This window comes from Ananas comosus, linkage group 6 (genome assembly GCF_001540865.1).
Source record: "Ananas comosus cultivar F153 linkage group 6, ASM154086v1, whole genome shotgun sequence".
Classification (NCBI taxonomy): domain Eukaryota; kingdom Viridiplantae; phylum Streptophyta; class Magnoliopsida; order Poales; family Bromeliaceae; genus Ananas; species Ananas comosus.
In genome coordinates, this window is record NC_033626.1 from 13,880,808 (window position 1) to 13,899,534 (window position 18,727).

General features: G+C 36.4%; 2 protein-coding genes across 5 annotated transcripts; both read left to right on the plus strand.

The window, feature by feature from the left end:
* LOC109711170 (protein FATTY ACID EXPORT 1, chloroplastic-like) lies at positions 340-8,105 on the plus strand. Of its 4 annotated transcripts, none has more exons than XM_020234091.1 (7): positions 340-674; positions 1,544-1,699; positions 5,935-5,995; positions 6,809-6,976; positions 7,371-7,417; positions 7,499-7,539; positions 7,637-8,105. In XM_020234091.1, exons 1-7 carry the CDS (start codon positions 477-479, stop codon positions 7,722-7,724), a joined length of 759 nt encoding a protein of 252 aa, XP_020089680.1. In that variant the 5' UTR covers positions 340-476; the 3' UTR covers positions 7,725-8,105. The 4 variants fall into 4 exon arrangements, with proteins under 4 accessions (XP_020089680.1, XP_020089682.1, XP_020089679.1 ...); XM_020234093.1 differs by having other exon boundaries at positions 341-653; XM_020234090.1 differs by lacking the exons at positions 340-674; positions 1,544-1,699 and adding an exon at positions 4,530-4,916 and having other exon boundaries at positions 5,779-5,995.
* Positions 8,420-14,724, plus strand: LOC109711830 (putative disease resistance protein RGA1). Its single transcript, XM_020235099.1, has 2 exons — positions 8,420-8,838; positions 10,281-14,724. The coding sequence occupies exon 2, from the start codon at positions 10,299-10,301 to the stop codon at positions 14,127-14,129; it is 3,831 nt and encodes a 1,276-aa protein (XP_020090688.1). The 5' UTR covers positions 8,420-8,838; positions 10,281-10,298; the 3' UTR covers positions 14,130-14,724.

Below are 18,727 nucleotides of genomic sequence, written 5' to 3' on the forward strand. Positions count from 1 at the left end.
ATTTGATTCTTCTCGGCCGAAATTTTAAATTTTAATCTTTAAATTGGCATTGTCAAAGAGTCAGGAATATATAAATATTTCTAAATCTATCTTTGAATGAATTGCTTATACTTAGAAACAGTAATTGCTTATTTCTTAAAAAGAGATTTAAAATTTGTTCATAATATGAATCCGAACATAATAATAAATCCAAATAAATTTTCTAATTTAAAACTTTTACTTTTGCTATTAAAGATTACATTAATACAAATCTAATTTGATATGTTTTGAATTTTTAATTTAGAGAGCCGGAACGGTCTCCCGGTCTTCCAACGTGCTTTCTTCTCCTTCCCCTCCCCCCTCTCTCTCTCTCTCTCTCTCTCTCTCTCTCTCCTCGCAATTGACCCAAAAAAAACCAAAACAAAGGGAAAAAACAGAGCATAGTTTCTTCGAAATTAATAGATCGGCATCTCGAGATTTCCCAGATTGATCCGTTCATGGCGACGACGCAGTTGTACGGATCGGTGGTGGCGCCGAGGAGGAGCATCGTGCCTTGTAATGGCGTTCGCTTCTCGCCCTTGTCGTCTAGGGTTTCGTCCCACATCTCTGCGGGGTTCGGGGGGACGTTCTCTCTCGGCCTCGTCATTAAGAACCCGATCTTTGTCGCCTCAAAGGTTTCGCACCGATTTGTTACAGTTTGATACTATCCATGCTGCTTGATCTTGTTTGCTTCAGTTTTTACTTTAATTTTGTTTTTTTTTTTTTAATTTTGACTGGCCACGAAAATGGCGTCGTCGAAACCCTAAAACTAATAGCTTCAGGGTCTTAGTCGGGCCATCAAAGGGGTGAGGAACAATTTAAAGAGGCATTCGTCTTGAAAATGAGATCCATATCTTAATCACGGTGCATATATATCATACGGTTTCTTTCATAAACCCTAATTGTGGATTATTCCAGGACAATGCGCTATGTGTTTCAGTGAAACAAATGCTTCTACTCACCTACTACTGCTAGCATGCATAATGATGATGTCCTTTTGCGTCTCACTGATTCAATGCAATTGAAAAAGATCGATTTGAAGGTGATTTCCTTGGTTATGTGGTGTTTGGCCTCTTAGATATGCAAATAGCTAGTTTGTGTAGTATTAGAGTTTAACGACTATACAAAGAGACAATGGCATAAAAAGCATGCTAAGAGTAATTCTATAGTCATTGTGATGAAGATGTTTCCTCTAACAGTAAGGAATATAGCCTTTATTTTTGATTTTTATGTAGTTTACTCTAAATAGTTAGGAACATACGTCATCTACGTATCCTTTATTACATCATCCTCGTCAAGCACTGGGTATGATGTCTGAGATTGTGTTTGGGGAATGCGTTTAATCAACTTTTGCTTGTCCCATGCGATGATGTTAGTTATGCCGACGATCACTTCTTTCACTGAACAGGGATTAGGATTCGAGAGGAAAGCAATAAAAGGTGTATCTTGCTTCATGCATCACGGAAATATACCAGTGGTGTCTTATTGAGTCCTAATTTGTTATTTATGTGCTTTTTTATTGCAGCCATCAATTTCAATGTCTGTAAAGGGAAATAGTATGAGAGCTCCTGGTTTTGTAGCTAATACTGCTATAAGGTACACAGATGACCAAACTCAGGAGCCCATGGAGTCTAATTTAACTGTGGAGCCAGTTGATGAAAACACAAAGATGGATAAAGAGGTGGCTCTTCNAAAAAAAAAAAAAAAAAAACTAACTATTTCCAGCTATTACAGAAGCTCGTTTCCTCCTCGGTGCGGCTTTGAACGAACTAGACCTACTAATGTGAATCTTAAACATGGTCGGGCCCACTTGCGCATTACAAATAGGTACAAAATAATAATAAAAAATAATAATAATATTTTTTTTTCGTAAAACTAATATTTTTAAAGTTATTTAATAAATTTATTTATCCATCTTAAAATTATTTTTATTAAAAATCCTCTTATGCATAGTTATAAACCAATTTTTTTACTTTCTCTTCCTAACTTTCAAAATTCGGTATTTACATTCTCAATATCTCAAGTTGTTACATTTAGGTCCCGTCGTCATGGTTCCATCATTATTTTGTTAATTTTTTATAATTTATACTAAAAATATGTTTAAAAACAACAAAAATAAATTAAAAAATAATTTTTTTATAAAAGAAGTAAGAATAAATTAATTATTTTGCCCTTTCTATTAACGTCGTATTTCTTTGAAAATTTTTCTGAAATTTTAAGATTGCAAAATATAAAATTTTAAAAATCAGAGAGAAAAAGTGTGTAATTTAGCCTATTAATAAAATCGGGCACAATCAATTGTCCAAAGTTTAAACTATAAATTTAGGCCCCGTTTCTTATTGGATGTATGATTAAAATTAGAATTATTAATCTCTCGTGATAAGCTAATGCAAAAATGGTATTGGCTCTTTATGTTTCACAAGAAATAAAAAGTTAGTTTTTTTTTTAAATTTTTACTATAATAATCTCTCTAAAAGCTTTTACTGTATAACAGTTAGAAAGTTCATATGTTCCAACTTTACATCACATGAAAAAAAAAAAAAAAAGAAAAAAAAGAGAGGCCTTTTTGAAGAGATTCTTCATTCTCAATGGCAAACTTACAAGTAAATTAGGACATTATTAGTGGAGAATATATTGTGCAAATGTGGATGCTTTGTTGGTTGGCACCAGAAGTGCACGTCAATTGCATGGTCAATCTCAACCCCACATGGGTGGCCATATTTGATAGGCTCCAATAATCATTAATTTAAGGCTAAATTACAGAAAAATCCTCTGTAATAATCTGCTTTTTTACTTTCCCCTCCTGACATTTAAAAACCTACACTTTGCCTCCCTGTAAAATGAAAAATGTTCACAGGAGGGTTACGGTGTGTAAAATGACCATTTTGCCCCTCGCCATTGTCGTCTTCTTTCCCATCTTCTCCAGCCGCCCCTTCGTTCGGCCGCGATTCCTACCTCAATCGACCACGATTTCTCTCCATTTCCTTCTCCACATGCTCCCCTTCTTCTCCTACACCCTTGCCGTCCTCGATTTCGGCGACAGTAGGAGAAAATCGAGATAGACGACAGTAAAAGAAGGGCAAAGAGGGTGAAGGCGAGGCGGCGAAGGATGGCGAAGGGGATGTGGGTGAGGGCGAGGCAGTGGAGGACGGCGAGGCGGCGAGGCGGCGGCGAGGTGGCGAGCCGGAGGGAGGCGAAGCAACAAGGAGATGGCGGAGGGGTATTTTCGGCATAAAAATATTTTTTTTAACGGATCCCTAACGGAACCCTAACGGTAGGGGGTGAAGTGCAGACTTTTTATTTTACAGGGGGGCAAAATGTAGGTTTTTAAATGTCAGGGAGGGAAAGTGAAAAATCGGATTATTATAAGGGGGTTTTCTGTAATTAAGCCTTAATTTAATGGTTGATTCGTTGAGCGCATAGGTTGGTTGTAGCTAATTTGGCTCTTCGAGAAGGCTACGATAGTGATCGTATTTAATTCCCTCAAATGGATAAATGGAGATGCATTTAGGCTATCTTTATCTTCTTTGTATCATTCAGATGTTCTCACTGTTTTAAGAGTTAGAAAGTAGCACGTTCTCATTTCATTCACTACGAAAATAAACTTGGCGAAATAAATAAGACAAATAGATCTCGAAAAGGATTGCAAAGGAAGTGATACAAAAATAATAAAAATAGAGCGTAAGGACAGAAAAAAGATGAAATAAAAAAAATCTAAAACAAAAACTCGAACTCTAAACACGCACCAATTGAATATACAGTCACACCACTACACCAGAGCTCTCCTAATTTTTTCAATGATGAACATTGGATCTAATTGTTTTGCCTATAAATCACATTATTCCTTTTTCACCAGATTAGCCACCAGCTTGCTGTTGAAATACTCAGTCTCTATGCAGCGGATTGAGCAGGTCCGTCATACTTGTCCATTCTTATGAGGCTTTGAAATCTGTCACACTTATTATATCAAAATTGTCATATAAGACTATACTAGTATGAACCGACAATATATACAATCTATGAAAAAGTGAATGGTTATTATCTCAATTTTAACTGTATTGGAAACACAAGTCTAATTTTCCAACCATCCTCTTTTTATCAGAGTGTTTATTGTAAATATGCGCTTCTTAAGTACAAGCCATAAGAAAACCTCTTTCTCTTTTTTTTTTTGGTGTGAATGTGTATATACGCTTACTCTAAATTATCATTTATATTGCTTATTTGATTCTTCGCAGCTGAAATTTTAAAATTTAATCTTATATTGGCATAGTCAAAGAGTCAGGAATATATAAATATTTCTAAATCTATCTTTGAATGAATTGCTTATACTTAGAAACAGTAATTGCTTATTTCTTAAAAAGAGATTTAAAATTTGTTCATAATATGAACCTGAACATAATAATGAATCCAAATAAATTTTTCTAATTTAAACCTTTTAATTTTGCTATTAAAGATTACATTAATATAAATCTAATTTGATTTGTTTTGAATTTTTAATTTGGACAGCCGGAACGGTCTCCCGGTCTTCCAGCGTGCTTTCTTCTCCTTCCCTCCTCTCTCTCGCTCTCTCTCTCTCTCTCTCTCTCTCCTCGCAATTGACCCAAAAAAAAAAACAAAAAAAAATCAAAAGGAAAAAACAGAGCATAGTTTCTTCGAAATTAATAGATCGGCATCTCGAGATTTCCCAGATTGATCCGTTCATGGCGACGACGCAGTTGTACGGATCCGTGGTGGCGCCGAGGAGGAGCATCGTGCCCTCTAATGGCGATCGCTTCTCGCCCTTGTCGTCTAGGGTTTCGTCCCACATCTCTGCGGGGTTCGGGGGGACGTTCTCTTGCGGCCTTGTCATTAAGAACCCGATCTTTGTCGCCTCAAAGGTTTCGCACCGATTTGTTACAGTTTGATACTATCCTTGCTGCGTGATCTTTTTTGTTTCAGTTTTTACTTCAATTTTGATTTTTTTTTAAAAATTTTTGACCGGCAACGAAAATGGCGTCATCGAAACCCTAAAACTAATAGCTTCGGGGTTTTAGTGGGGGCATCAAAGGGGTGAGGAACAATTTAAAGAGGCATTTGTCTTGAAAATGAGATCCATATGCTAATCACGGTGCATATATCATACGGTTTCTTTCATAAACCCTAATTGTGGATTATTCCAGGACAATGCGCTATGTGTTTCAGTGAAACGAATGCTTTTACTCACCTACTAGCATACATAATGATGATGTCCTTTTGTGTCTCACTGATTCAATACAATTAAAAAAGATCGACTTGAAGGTGATTTCCTTGGTTATGTGGTGTTTGGCCTCTTAGATATGCAAATAGCTAGTTTGTGTAGTATTAGAGTTTAACGACTACACAAAGAGACAATGGCATAAAAAGCATGCTAAGAGTAATTCTATAGTCATTGAGATGAAGATGTTTCCTCTAACAGTAAGGAATATAGCCTTTATTTTTTATTTTTATGTAGTTTACTCTAAATAGTTAGGAACATACGTCATCTACGTATCCTTTATTACATCATCCTCGTCAAGCACTGGGTATGATGTCTGAGATTGTGTTTGGGGAATGCGTTTAATCAACTTTTGCTTGTCCCATGCGATGATGTTAGTTATGCCGACGATCACTTCTTTCACTGAACAGGGATTAGGATTCGAGAGGAAAGCAATAAAAGGTGTATCTTGCTTCATGCATCACGGAAATATACCAGTGGTGTCTTATTGAGTCCTAATTTGTTATTTATGTGCTTTTTTATTGCAGCCATCAATTTCAATGTCTGTAAAGGGAAATAGTATGAGAGCTCCTGGTTTTGTAGCTAATACTGCTATAAGGTACACAGATGACCAAACTCAGGAGCCCATGGAGTCTAATTTAACTGTGGAGCCAGTTGATGAAAACACAAAGATGGATAAAGAGGTGGCTCTTCCACCAAAGAAGTGTGCAAAAATCCACGATTTTTGCTTAGGCATCCCATTTGGTATGTGTTGCAAATCACACTAAAAGATGATCTTTATATTTTTTCCGGATTTTTGGCGACTGCTTGAGTGCTTGTTATCCTCTAGAGTTTTTCTCTTTCTCTCTCCCATGCCCCCCCACACCGCCCCCGTTTCTTTTCTTGGTTTCTTCCCTGATGCTCAATTTGTTTGGCAAGCATGCAGGGTATTTTAATTTGATGATTCAAGTTGTTTTATTTGCTTTTCTCCTATCAAATGTGCACAAATATAATACAGTTTTCAGATGATGATGATTCATTCCGTATTTCCTTGTTATGTTATGTGGTAGGAATCACATCTCTTAAAATTAGTTGATGACACAGTAGGTTCGATCAGTGAGAACATCAACGACTTTCCAATTGGAACTACAAATCTCTTACTATGCTACTTAAAATTTTACTTTGTCTGGCATGTTCATGAAATTTTGGAAAATAGAAAAAAAAAAAAGGCGAAAAAAAATGCTTAGACGCTGAGACCATGAATTGCATGTAGAACACTCTTTCGGTTGGATTTTATCGTTTCCGTGTAATATCTATAATTCTTGAGGTCAACATGCTAACATGTGAAAATGATAATTGGAAACTGCTTTCAAAATTTCCTTATTGAACATATAGGATCATCTCCTGCTGTTGATAATCATTTCATTGCTATTCATTTTGCTTTCTCCTTGAATTATTCATTGCTATCCATTTAGATGATTGTGATTCATTTGCTTTCTCATGGACTCAACTGAATCAGATACTTGCCTGAAGGTTCTGCTGTGATAATAGTTCTCATATGTTTTACTCTTTCCGCAGGTGGGTTTGTATTTTCTGTGGGGGTAATTGGATTTCTTTTCTGGAGAAGTCCAGCAAGTCTTGTTTTAGGAGTTGCACCTGGGGTGGTTATTATGGCTCTTGGTGTACTTAGCCTGAAGGTTTGGAGGAGGGGAGCATCCAGCTTACCATTCATATTGGTGCAAGCAGGTAGTTTGGATATTTCATAGTAGAATTGATGGTTTTCAATACTAGTTTGTTTAAATTGTGTTTACTTGAATTGATAAGTCCTTGAGGGTTTTCTTTTTTAGTGGCTTTACTCAAGAGAAACATTTTCAGGAAAGGAAGCTAATTTGTCTGTAATGCGGTTCATACTAGTCCAATTATAGTAGAGAATATATGAAAGAGATATATTCTTAGATATAATATAGTAAGAGGCACATAACTTCCACTTTCCCAAGTTAGATGCAGTCGACTTGAAAATTTTTGTTTTTTCTCTATGTCGGGCTAGACTTTGTAGATTTTATGAGGCAAGAAGTAGATCAATTGCCATCTTAGGTATGTTATACTGTGTTGATTAACTATTCTGCTGCTGGTGTTGCAGCTGTTGCTCTTGCACTGACTTGGAAGTACTTTCTGGAGTACAACTTGGTAAGTAGTGATATGTCTTAATTGTTATCGGTGTACATACCTATTTCTGTTTTCTAACAAAGTCGTTTCCTATTGAGGCAGACAAAGAAGCTCCTCCCTTGGAGTATTTATGGTTTATTGAGGTACTTTCCTTTTTACTATGATTTGTTTAAATTCAATGGGTCTCCATGAATCCTACCCCATGTATAGATACCATATTTCTTGGACATGATTTTACAGTGCCGCTATGGTTTGCTTCTACTGCTATGTCCTGCTCGCTGGAGGAAATCCGCCACCAAAACAATCGGCAGCAGCTCCACTGTTGTAACCTTCCACGAAGCATTCTCACTGAAACAGTTATGCATGTGAGCATTTCACATGCGGTTTGCATGGATAAACCCTTGCTATTTATGAGTGTCTGAGCTGAAAAATATTTTCCTCGGATATTTAAACCAGAAAATTTAGTTGTGTACTGTTATTCTACTGGACATATATCACACGAGGACACGCAGGCCATATCCTTGAGATTCACATACTACATATAAAATATAACATTTGATCAGAGGCTGTATATTGTGGTTAATATAGTTTTCAAACTGTTGGCAATGCATAATTAACGGATTGTTGTAATTTTATTTTTTCTGGCAGATTTACTTACACAACATGTTTGTGGAAAAGCTAGTAAATGTATGAAGCAATCTTTGTGTCATTGGAGTTTGTGGTCATGAATCTTGTGAAACAATTTTGAATAATTAACTATTGTTTTCAGCTTGATCTCATTGAATTTAAGATCTAGATCCACTCTGGTGATGGTCGAATTTTCTATACAGAGAATAAAGCTCTATTTATTCCTCCATAGTTATGGATGTAGTTGGTTTGGTTTCTTTTATAAATGTTTAAACAAACCAGAAATTTTCATGGGCAGTTTTCAGCTACACTATATTTATAGAAGTTAATCCATGGTTCAAGAATCAAAGTAAATCCTAATGAAAATTACATTTTGTTTTCTTTCTCTTCCTTTATCATCAACCGGATATCTTTTTTGTCAAGTATACATAACAAAATAATAAATAGGGTTAAAAGTTAAGAAAGGGCCAATCAATGGAGAAATATATATAAATAAAAAAAAAGAAAAAGTTGATAGGGCCATTCCAATATGCACCACAGCTAAGTGTCACGAACTTAGCGTTTTCGTTCGCAAAGTCCGTGCGGCGTCCGCCTTTCTGCTCGAAGATGGACAAGTCTTTGTTCTCGTTGCTAGCCCGGACCTTCACGTCCTACAACTCATAGAAATTTTTCTAAGTCCCTGACATAAGGGAGACATATACACTGGTTAAAGAGCAACGGCCGAGTGAAGTTGCTAGAGTGGAGCCCACCAATCACTGATCTGAAACGCCCACCCGCGTGCTCTACCTTCGCCGCGTAAAGCGCTAACAACATCCGTAAGATCTGATTCCAACTCCTAATTTTCTTCTATGCGCATATCCTGTTTGATGCTTTGCCTCAACGACATACCTTCTATTAGATATTCTGAAAAAAAAAAGAACAAAAAAAACTTAGACATATCCAAATCTTTTATTCGCTGGAATAGATTATTATTATTATCAGCAGTAGTAATATTATGTGCCTTCTTAACATCTCAATCTCAAATGCGGCCTAGTTTTCCAATGAAAAAGAAAGAACAAGGAAAATCACATTTTGTGGGTTCCATTGTTGCTATTTCTATGGCGTTAATGCATTCGGTCGATTTCATGTTGGTCCGTCAACGAATGGAACTCCCGGGAAGGGGAGGGACATGTTTACTAACCTTCCTGGAAGCTACACTGCCAACTTGCCTAGCGGACCCGGGATGACTGGGGAGAAATGATTGCCTAGACTTGGTCTATCACGTCATCCGTCCATCCGGCGGCTTTTTTTTTGGAAAAATGCTATCTGTGTGCGCCAAAAAATGGAATGTAAATCTTCCACTTCGCTCGTTCTGGATTGAAGAAACTCTTTTAAATTTTGTATAAAAGAAAAAATAGGATTGTGATAAGACTAGTGTGATAAAATTTATTTCTGGATGAGTTTTAGATGTACAGGTAGCATTGCTTATCTCTTTATCTTTTCGAATTTAGTAAGTAGGATCACAAATACGCAACCGACTTTATACTTAAACAGCATTTGAACTCGAGACCTGACGCTCGACAAAGGTGGTATATTCGAGCATCGGTAAGAAGGGTTCTGTAGGGAGGAGTTAACGACGATCTTTACTTCTTGGTGGGCTATATAGTTGGAATGTAATAGAAGAATTTTTGAAAACAAAAAGATCACCCTGAGATAGTCGTTGTCTGATTTACTCTTTTGTAGGAACCTGTGGAAGAGTCACTTTGTGTAATTTTTTTTTTTTCGGTTTTTGGCTCCGAAGCCTTGTTGCTTCATCATGTAACTTAATTCACTATGCAATTGAATGAAGCGGTAGCATGCTATCTTTCTCAAAAGAAAAAAAAAAAGTGGTATATTTGAGAAGCAGCAGAAATTCTGGTATGAGCTCTTTCACCTTCCCTTTAGAATCAAATCTTGGCTATCAATTAGGGTTCTGCTCTCTCATTTTGCTTTTCTTTTCTTTTTTGTTTCTTTTTTTTTGCCGAGTCTATTACAGCAGGTCTAAGCAATGTTCCTTGCCAATCTTGCTCACTAGCCGTGGCAATAAGTGACATTGGTGGTGCAATAGTTGTCAAAGAAAGAAAAGTCAAATATTGTGATTTTTTTTGGGGGTGTAAAGTAGCAAATTATAGGGTAGCAATGTCTGTCCCTGCAGTCTACTGTTCAACTGATAGATTCTACCTTTCTTTCCTCTTTCTCTCATTTGCTCCACTCTAAAATTGTGTACGTCGTGGTGAAGAAGCATAGCTCGTCGGGAATGGCGCTGGCTTTCATAGCTTCGTCTGCGGCATCTACGATCATCGAGAATTTAGTTAACGCAGGTTTATCCTACGTCGACAAGCATCAGGTGCCAAGAGGCATGCAGGAGGAGCTTCAAAGACTGCAGCAAGCGCTTCCGCAGATCAAAGCGATCTTGGCTGCTGTTGAGGTGGAACAACAGATGACGGAACGGAACGAAGCGCTGGAAGCATGGATGTGGCAATTCAGAGATGCTGTTGAAGAGGCGGAGGACGTGCTTGACGAGGTGGAGTACTACGAGATAGAGAAGAGAGTGCAAGCTCCAGATGACCAGGTGCGTGGCACTATCTCCAAACTGAAGAGAAAATTCTCTAGTTTCGTTAGTCCTTCCTTTAGAAATGACACCTTGAAGAGGTTGAGCGAGGCCGTGAAGGGGTTAGATAGGGTTGCTGCCGGTATGGGGCCTTGCCTTCAACTCGTTGGCGGGTTGTCTGGTTACGGTGTTAAGTGTCGGCAATTTGATGAAATCAGAAATTCTCGTGAGACTAGCTCCTTCCTACTGGAAAAGGAGGTGCTTGGACGAAAGACGGAGAGCGACATGATAATTGAATGGTTGATCAAACCGACAAGCGATGAGCCTGAGTCTCTTGCCACTGCTAATATCTCTGTCTTTTCAATCGTTGGTATTGGCGGGATGGGGAAGACTACTCTTGCGCAATTAATCTACGGTAATGGGAGAGTACAACAATACTTTGACCAAACTATGTGGGTCTGTGTGTCTGACATCTTTGATGCAGCGGTGCTAACAAGTAAGATCCTGCAAGATATGACCAAGCGTAGCCCTAATGTCCAGAATCTAAACACACTCCAGAATATGCTTAGTGAGAAGTTGATCTCGAAAAGGTTCCTGCTAGTACTAGATGATGTTTGGAATGACAATAATAGGATGGAGTGGGAGAAGTTGGTGGCTCCTTTGAAATTTGGACGAAGAGGAAGCAAGATCCTGTTGACAACTCGAATGGATTCAGTAGCGGATATGGTTGCAAGAGTTATGGAATGTAAAAAAGAATGTTTAAAGCTAGAAGGGTTGAAAGAGAGTGATTGTATGTTACTTTTCAATAGGCATGCATTTGCAAATGTGGACCCAAATGATCATAAAAACTTGCAATCAATTGGTAAGCAAATAGCAGAGAAGCTCAGAGGATGTCCATTGGTAGCAAAGGTCATGGGGGGGCTACTTAATTCCTGCATGGACTATAACTATTGGAAAAGGATGTTGAGTGACAATATTGTGAATTTACAGCAAGGTGTGAACGGTACCATGGAAGTTTTAAAATTGAGCTATCACCACCTTCCTACAGATTTGCAGCTTTGCTTTCGACATTGTAGTTTATTTCCTCAAGATCATCGCTTTCGAGGGAATGAATTGATCTATATGTGGATGGGCTTAGGGTTTGTCCGGCAGTGCGGAAAACAGAGTCCAGAGGATATTGGAAAAGAATATTTAGCTCAACTAACAAGAAAATCTTTTTTTGATATCTTATACGAAGATGTCTATGTTATGCACGACTTGCTGCATGACTTGGCACAATCTGTTTCTTCAAAGGAATGCTTGAGGAGAAAAGGTGATAGTTTAAGGGATATCTCGAAAACAATTCGTCACGTATCAATTGAAACGACAAGCTCTCTTCTGATCAGAGAGATCTCATGTCTCAAGAACTTACGCACCCGCACCCTTATCTTACATATTAAAAAGGATAGGAACCGCGATATAGATCATGCACTTATACTTGGTCACGTTCTAAAAGAGTTGAAAAGTCTACGCTTGTTGTGCATAACTGCAGATTACTTGTGCAAATTGCCGGATGCACTTGATACTTTAATACACCTTCGCTACCTGTCTTTTCAGCCTGAAAGTGATTTCAATAAAAATTTACCAGAGTGGTTTTCACAGTCAGTCTGTAGGCTCTATCACCTCCAAGTATTGGATATAAGATTTCCCCCAGAAATGATTTGGAATATTGATAAGAATAGTATTACGGAAATTAATGGCCTGAGCGATCTGGTTAACTTGCGGCTTTTGAATGTTCCTCATGGTTTGATGACCAAGATTCGTTGGATCGGAAAACTAACTTCCCTTCAGAAGTTAAGAAACTTCCATATCCGAGTAGAGAGCGGTTACAAGATAGGCGAACTGAAGGACCTTGCGGAACTTAGTGAAATAGATGTTGGTAATCTTGAGAATGTGAGGAGTTCTGAAGAGGCCGTAGAGTCCAAGTTGAATGAGAAAGAGAACCTGAGTTCCTTGTCATTAAATTGGTCTGGAGGACGCTCTAGTGCTCCTGAGGTGGATGAGCAGCTTCTTGACAACCTTCGACCGCATATCAATCTCCAGACTCTGTCAATTGAAGGATATATCGGTGTTAGATATCCATGTTGGATGACAGATTTCTGTCTCCCCAATTTAACATCAATCCACCTGCGCTGCTCCAGATTAGAGCAATTCCCACCTCTTGGGCAGCTAGCTTTACTCCGGAATCTTTGTCTGTCCAATATGGCGGCAATCAAACGAGTAGATTGGTCAGTCTATGGAAGTGCCGATGGCTGTGCCTTTCCATTTTTGGAAGAAATGAAATGTTTTATCATGCCAGCATGGGAGGAGTGGCTTACAGCTGCAGATGGCTGCCCTTTCCCTCAACTTAAAATACTAAAAATTACAGATTGCCCTAATTTGAGGGGAATGCCCACTCTACCTCTTAGTCTAAGAGAATTGACTATTCATAATGTGGGAATAACTGCAATTCCAGCAATGTATCGGGACATTAGCAACGATAACAATAGTGCGTCATCATTTGAATTAGCACCTTCCCTGTGTGTCGAAAATAGCCCAAGCCAATCATCGATAGATGGATTCCTACTGCAGCAACAAGAATATTTTCAGGCTCTTAGGATTTTATCCATCGAAGAGTGTGAAAGGCTTGTGCATCTGCCACCAGAGTGGTCTGCGAACCTCTTCTCCCTCGAATCACTGACTATAATAAAATGCCCAAAGTTGATAACGTGTGGAATCCAAGACAGCAACCTGCCCTCGGCAATCCAATCCCTTTCTTTTGGATCATGTGGTGGCCTCTATGCGTCATTGCTCGGGCGGTTACCGTATCTCACTTCTCTCACAAGCTTGACATTACGAAAATGTGCAATCACAACATCCCTTCCCGGGGCAGAAGTATTTGCAAGATTGGCATCATTATCACGGCTCTGGATATGGTACTGCAGAGAGTTGGCATCATTTGGTGGGATAGAAGCTCTTGCATCCCTCAAATACTTGTCAGTCGTAGGATGTGACAAGCTCATCACTGTTTCGTTGTTGCAGCCGCCACTGGGCGCTGATGTTAGCCAGGGAGGTGCTGTGGCCTCCTCCTTAAGGCTTGACCATCTTCATATCGACCGGCAATCGCTCCTGTCCATGGAACCACTAAGAAACCTCTCGTCCACTAGAATATTGACTCTCGATGGTTCTTCCCAGCTCACATCCTTACCAGAGCAATGGCTGTTGCAAAATCGTTCCTCCCTCCAATGTCTAATAATAGGTAATGCAGATTCTCTTCAGTCCCTACCCCCAAGCATGACGAGCCTCTACTCCCTACAGAAATTGACTTTATTTGGGGCTCCTTCGATTCAGTCACTCCCAGAGTTCCCTGCGTCACTATGGTCTCTAAAAATTGGTGGATGTCACCCGGTGTTGGAGGAGCGGTGCCAAAAGGATACAGGCCTTGAGTGGCCTAAGATTGCCAACATTCCTCATGTGACTATTACAAACGAGAATGAAATGTGGGATACCTACGGGTAGATTCAAGCATGATTATTATTTAGACCAACCCAAAATTTATGTTGTTATCTGGCAATCAAATTCTCAAGTTTTCTCTGCTATTCCTTCCTCACTTGGATCTTAATGTCTTATGCCTCCTTTATATATTTATATGTCTCCTCTTTTTTTTTTTCCAGTTCAACTAGGCCAGATGTCTCTCTGTCAAACATGCAAAAATAGTCTGTTTCATTTCTCATTTTTTCAGTGTCTTTGTTAATGGACTTATCTGCAAGAATAATCAACCAGTATACATCTCTCATCTTCATCAATGGTAACCTCGTAGAGGTACTAAAATTAATTATGTTTAGAATTTACTTAAAAGATCTTGCTATACTTTTTTTGTAATTCATGTTTTGGTAATCTGTGTTGGCCTAATTAAATTTATCATGAGAATATGCGAGTTGAATGCTTGAATGCCCCTCTTCTACTTTATGCCGTGATCACAATGCAGTATTCTTGTAGGTTTGAATATAACTTAGATTTTGTTGCTAAAGCCAGCATGGCATAGAAGTTTCTTTTTGCTTTCTTATGCTTTATTAAATCAGAAACTAACTAGTTCATCCAGCTATTTTATTTTCTCTGAATTGCAGCTTGCGCAGTAAAGATCACAACGGGCAATGGTTACCTTCAAAGGGCTTTGTTTTATGAGCTAAGTTTTTATTAAAAATAGCTAACATTTGTCGTTCAGACCATTCTAGTGTTGTTTGATTATGCCAAACAGCTGACTAAATATCACGCGAGGACACACAGGCGCATATTCCTAGATGCACATACTACATATAACATATAACATATAACATTGGATCAGAGGCTGTATATTGTGGTTATTATAGCTTTCAGGCTGTTGGCAATGCATAATTAACGGTTTGTTGTAATTTATAATTTTTTTTCTGGCAGATTTACTTACACAACATGTTTGTCGAAAAGATCTGGGGGATGATATTCAGACCCAACATGTTCGGCAAGTTTATCTTACACAACATGTTCGGCAAGTTTATCTTAGGGACAGGGGTGGATGATATTCAGACCCAAGATCTGGGGGACGACGTTTGTCTTGTGTGGGATAGGTGGATGGTCAGGAAGGATAAACAAAAGAAGCGTATCTGTCTAACTAACCTAGTTGGATGCTGGTGGATCATTTGGAAGATCATAAACGATACAATCTTTCGGAATATACCCTCGAACCCGGGAGTAGCGGTCCAAAGGCTCAAACTTCTCGTTATGGATTGGAATCTTCTTCTACTTCCTTCTTTTTTTTTTTTTTTTTCTCGGGGCCTAGTTGCCCCACACTTATAGCTTAATTCACCATTCCAATGAATGAAGCGGGTAGCGCGCTACCTTTTACTTAAAAAAAAACATGTTTGTCGAAAAGCTAGTAAATGTATGAAGCAATCTTTGTGTCATTGGAGTTTGTGGTCATGAATCTTGTGAACCAATATTGAATAATCAACTATTGTTTTCAGCTTGATCTCATTGAATTTAAGATCTAGATCCCCTTCGGTGAGGTTCTAATTTTCTATGCAGAGAATAAAGCGCTATTTATTCCTTCTTTTCAAAGTTAGGGGTGTAGTCCGTTTGGTTTCCTTTATAAATGTTCAAACGAACCAGAATTTTCATGGGCAGGTTTCGGCTACACTATATTTATAAAAGTTAATCCATGATTCAAGAATCAAAGTAAATCATAATGAAATTACATCTATATCTATATATTTTACGAATGGCGAGTTCCGAGTAGATTTGGAGGCTTGTCCGCATTTGAAGGAGAGTCCTTTACCTACTACCCACTTGCGTATTTTCGTCTTTGGTATCTTTTATTTCCCTTCCTCTGTCACTGACGAATTGGCCGTTTGGTTGGTATCCTTTTGTAAAGTATAATAATAGAACAATAATTAATATGCCTTATGACTTATGCTGGTCTACTTGACAGTACTTAGCTCGGACTTTTTATGATTGAGATTCTTAGACATGGTATGCTTTAAATATTTTCTCTGAGGTTTAGCATTATTTTCGCTTTAGTACCCCATAGTTTAAATTGTATCACTTTAGTACTTTACGGTTTCTTTTTTTTTTTTTTTTTTTTTTTCGTCAGTACCTCCGTTAACTCTCCGTTAAAATATATAGAAAACACTTCAGATCCCCATTTTATGGTTTATCTAATATTCACTTCAGTACCCTGTGGTTTATCAAATTTTTACTTTAGCATTCTATAGTTTTAACTTTCTCATTGATGTAACGAAAAAAATTAATGGAGCGTACAACGAAAAGAGAAAAACGAAACCACATGATACTAAAATGATACACTTTAAATCATAAGATACTAAAGTGAGAAACCATTGAACCACAAGGGTGGTATTTGAAGTTTTTTCTTAAGGCCTGCTTGTTTGGATAGAAGTGGAGAGGGGTGAAGCCGTTTTCAGCCATAAACGATCACTTCTGCTGCTTATTTCGCCGTAATAAAAATACAGTTGAAACTCGAGTTACCCAAAACAGCGTAATTGACTTCAGCCCACTTGGGCCAAAGTCAATTACGATGAAGAAATGAAGAAAAAATAATAAAATAATACAATGAGTGATGCTAGCTAAATTTAAATATATTTAATTATGATGCTAATTATTTTTTTATTTAATTTGCATATTTAAAATATGATAAAATTTAATTAGTCAAGATTTAGTATTTTCTTTATTTAGTTTGTACATTTCAAATATGATAAGATTGATTAGTTAAGTATTTATATATATTTTTACTTTATAATTTTGTTATTGTATTATTATAATTTTTATATATATAAAAAATTTAGTTGTTTTAGATTAAAATTTTTAATTATATAGAAATATAATTATATATTTATATTTATTATAATTATATTTATTATTTATTAAGTTATTTATTATTTATATATAAATTATAGTTTTATATTATTTATTTTCTGNGGTTTAAAACGTATCAATTTGCCCCCCTGTGGTTTCGTTTTTATCTTTTCGGAAGCTTTTTCGTTAATATTTCGTTAAATTATATACAAAAAACTTCAGATAACCATCTATATTTATCGAATAGTCACTTTAGTATTCTTTAATTTTAACTTTGTCACTGATTTTAAAAAAAAATAATAATAAAATTGATAACAAAAAGATAAAAACGAAACCACAGGGGGGCAAATTGATACGTTTTAAACCACAGGGTAGTCAAGTGAGAATGCATGAAACCACAGGGGGGTTTTTGAAGTTTTTCCAAAAAAATAACATAAGTGAAGAAACTTTACTTTTATAGTTATGAAACAAATAATAAATAAAAAATAGTTTTCATCGAATTCTACTTCAACCCAAAATCTACTTCAACCAAAAGTCCAATTTTGATAAAACAAACGTGCCCAAGAAAATTAGTTGTTTCTTTCTGAGCTTTCGGAAATAGTAATTAGTTCCAACAATCCACGAAATCCTTCCATCACAGACCATTTAAAAATGGTACATTTAGTTATATGCTTTTTTATTAACATCTCTCAACTTCCGAATTTTTAAAAATTAAATAATTTTAGTTTAGTAAATTTAAAAAAAAAATCAAAATTCTTTGATGATAATACTTTTATCTAATTTTTTTTATATATAATTATCAATAAATTTGGAAAATACAGAAGATTTTGGTAGACAAATTAATTCACTCTCTCAGATAAAATCTCTCATTTATAATGACTAGAGCCGATTAATTTCTTACTAGTGAAGGCATCCACACGTTGCGGTGGATCAATTTCGTAAAAATAAATAAATAAAAAATTAAAATAAATAATAAAAATATAAAAAAAATTTAAAAAACAACTGAAGAATAAAAATAAAATAAAGTTGAAGAGTTTGAAAAAGAGGCAGCAGCCGCCACTGCATTTAAAATATAAGGATAAAAAAACAAAATTATAAAAATAATAAATTATATTTATAAAATATAAGAACAATGAAAGAAGAATCCAAAGAAGAAGAATCAGTAATAGCAATGGCTATTCTCTCAAAAAAAAAAAGCAATAGCAATGGCTAAACTTTTTTTTTTTTATTCATTGAGTTCTTAATTTTTCTGATTTTTTCAGTTGTCTCTAAACTTTTTTATCGCCCCCTTCAACTTTAACACCTTTTCTTATGAAAAATGCTATCTATACACTTCAAAAAGGTTGCAGATCTTGCACTCACTCATTCTAGGATTAGAAGACCTTTGAATTTTAAATATAAAAAAAAATAAAATCAAGTATAGACTCTTTAGATAAGAGAGTGTAATATTTACACCCCTTTTGGTTTACCGATAGCTCTTTTTTATTGATATTTTTTTTTTAATCTTTTGGGTTTTGGATTTAAAATGATAATAGTAAAAAAAAATAGCAAAAATTCGTTGATGATTTTAGTACATTTGATAATTTTAATTATTTTTATTAAATTAAATTAAATTAATTAATTGTTAAACTAATAGAGTTATTAAATTTGTTAAACACTTTTTCCTAAATAAGTTAAAAAAATAAATTAAGAAATTATAATTTTTTCAATTGACAAAAAAATGATTAGGGATCCAATTGAAACATTGAAAAAAGTTGGGAGACCAATTGTGC

What these genes read in the sequence shown, in the direction of transcription:
- LOC109711170 (XM_020234091.1), top strand. Translation starts at nt 477, where the DNA reads ATGGCGACGACGCAGTTGTACGGATCGGTGGTGGCGCCGAGGAGGAGC. An exon ending in TTTCGCACCGATTTGTTACA is followed by an intron (nt 675 to 1,543) that starts GTTTGATACTAT and finishes TTTTTATTGCAG; the next exon opens with CCATCAATTTCAATGTCTGT. An exon ending in TTGCTTAGGCATCCCATTTG is followed by an intron (nt 5,996 to 6,808) that starts GTATGTGTTGCA and finishes CTCTTTCCGCAG; the next exon opens with GTGGGTTTGTATTTTCTGTG.
- LOC109711830 (XM_020235099.1), top strand. Translation starts at nt 10,299, where the DNA reads ATGGCGCTGGCTTTCATAGCTTCGTCTGCGGCATCTACGATCATCGAG.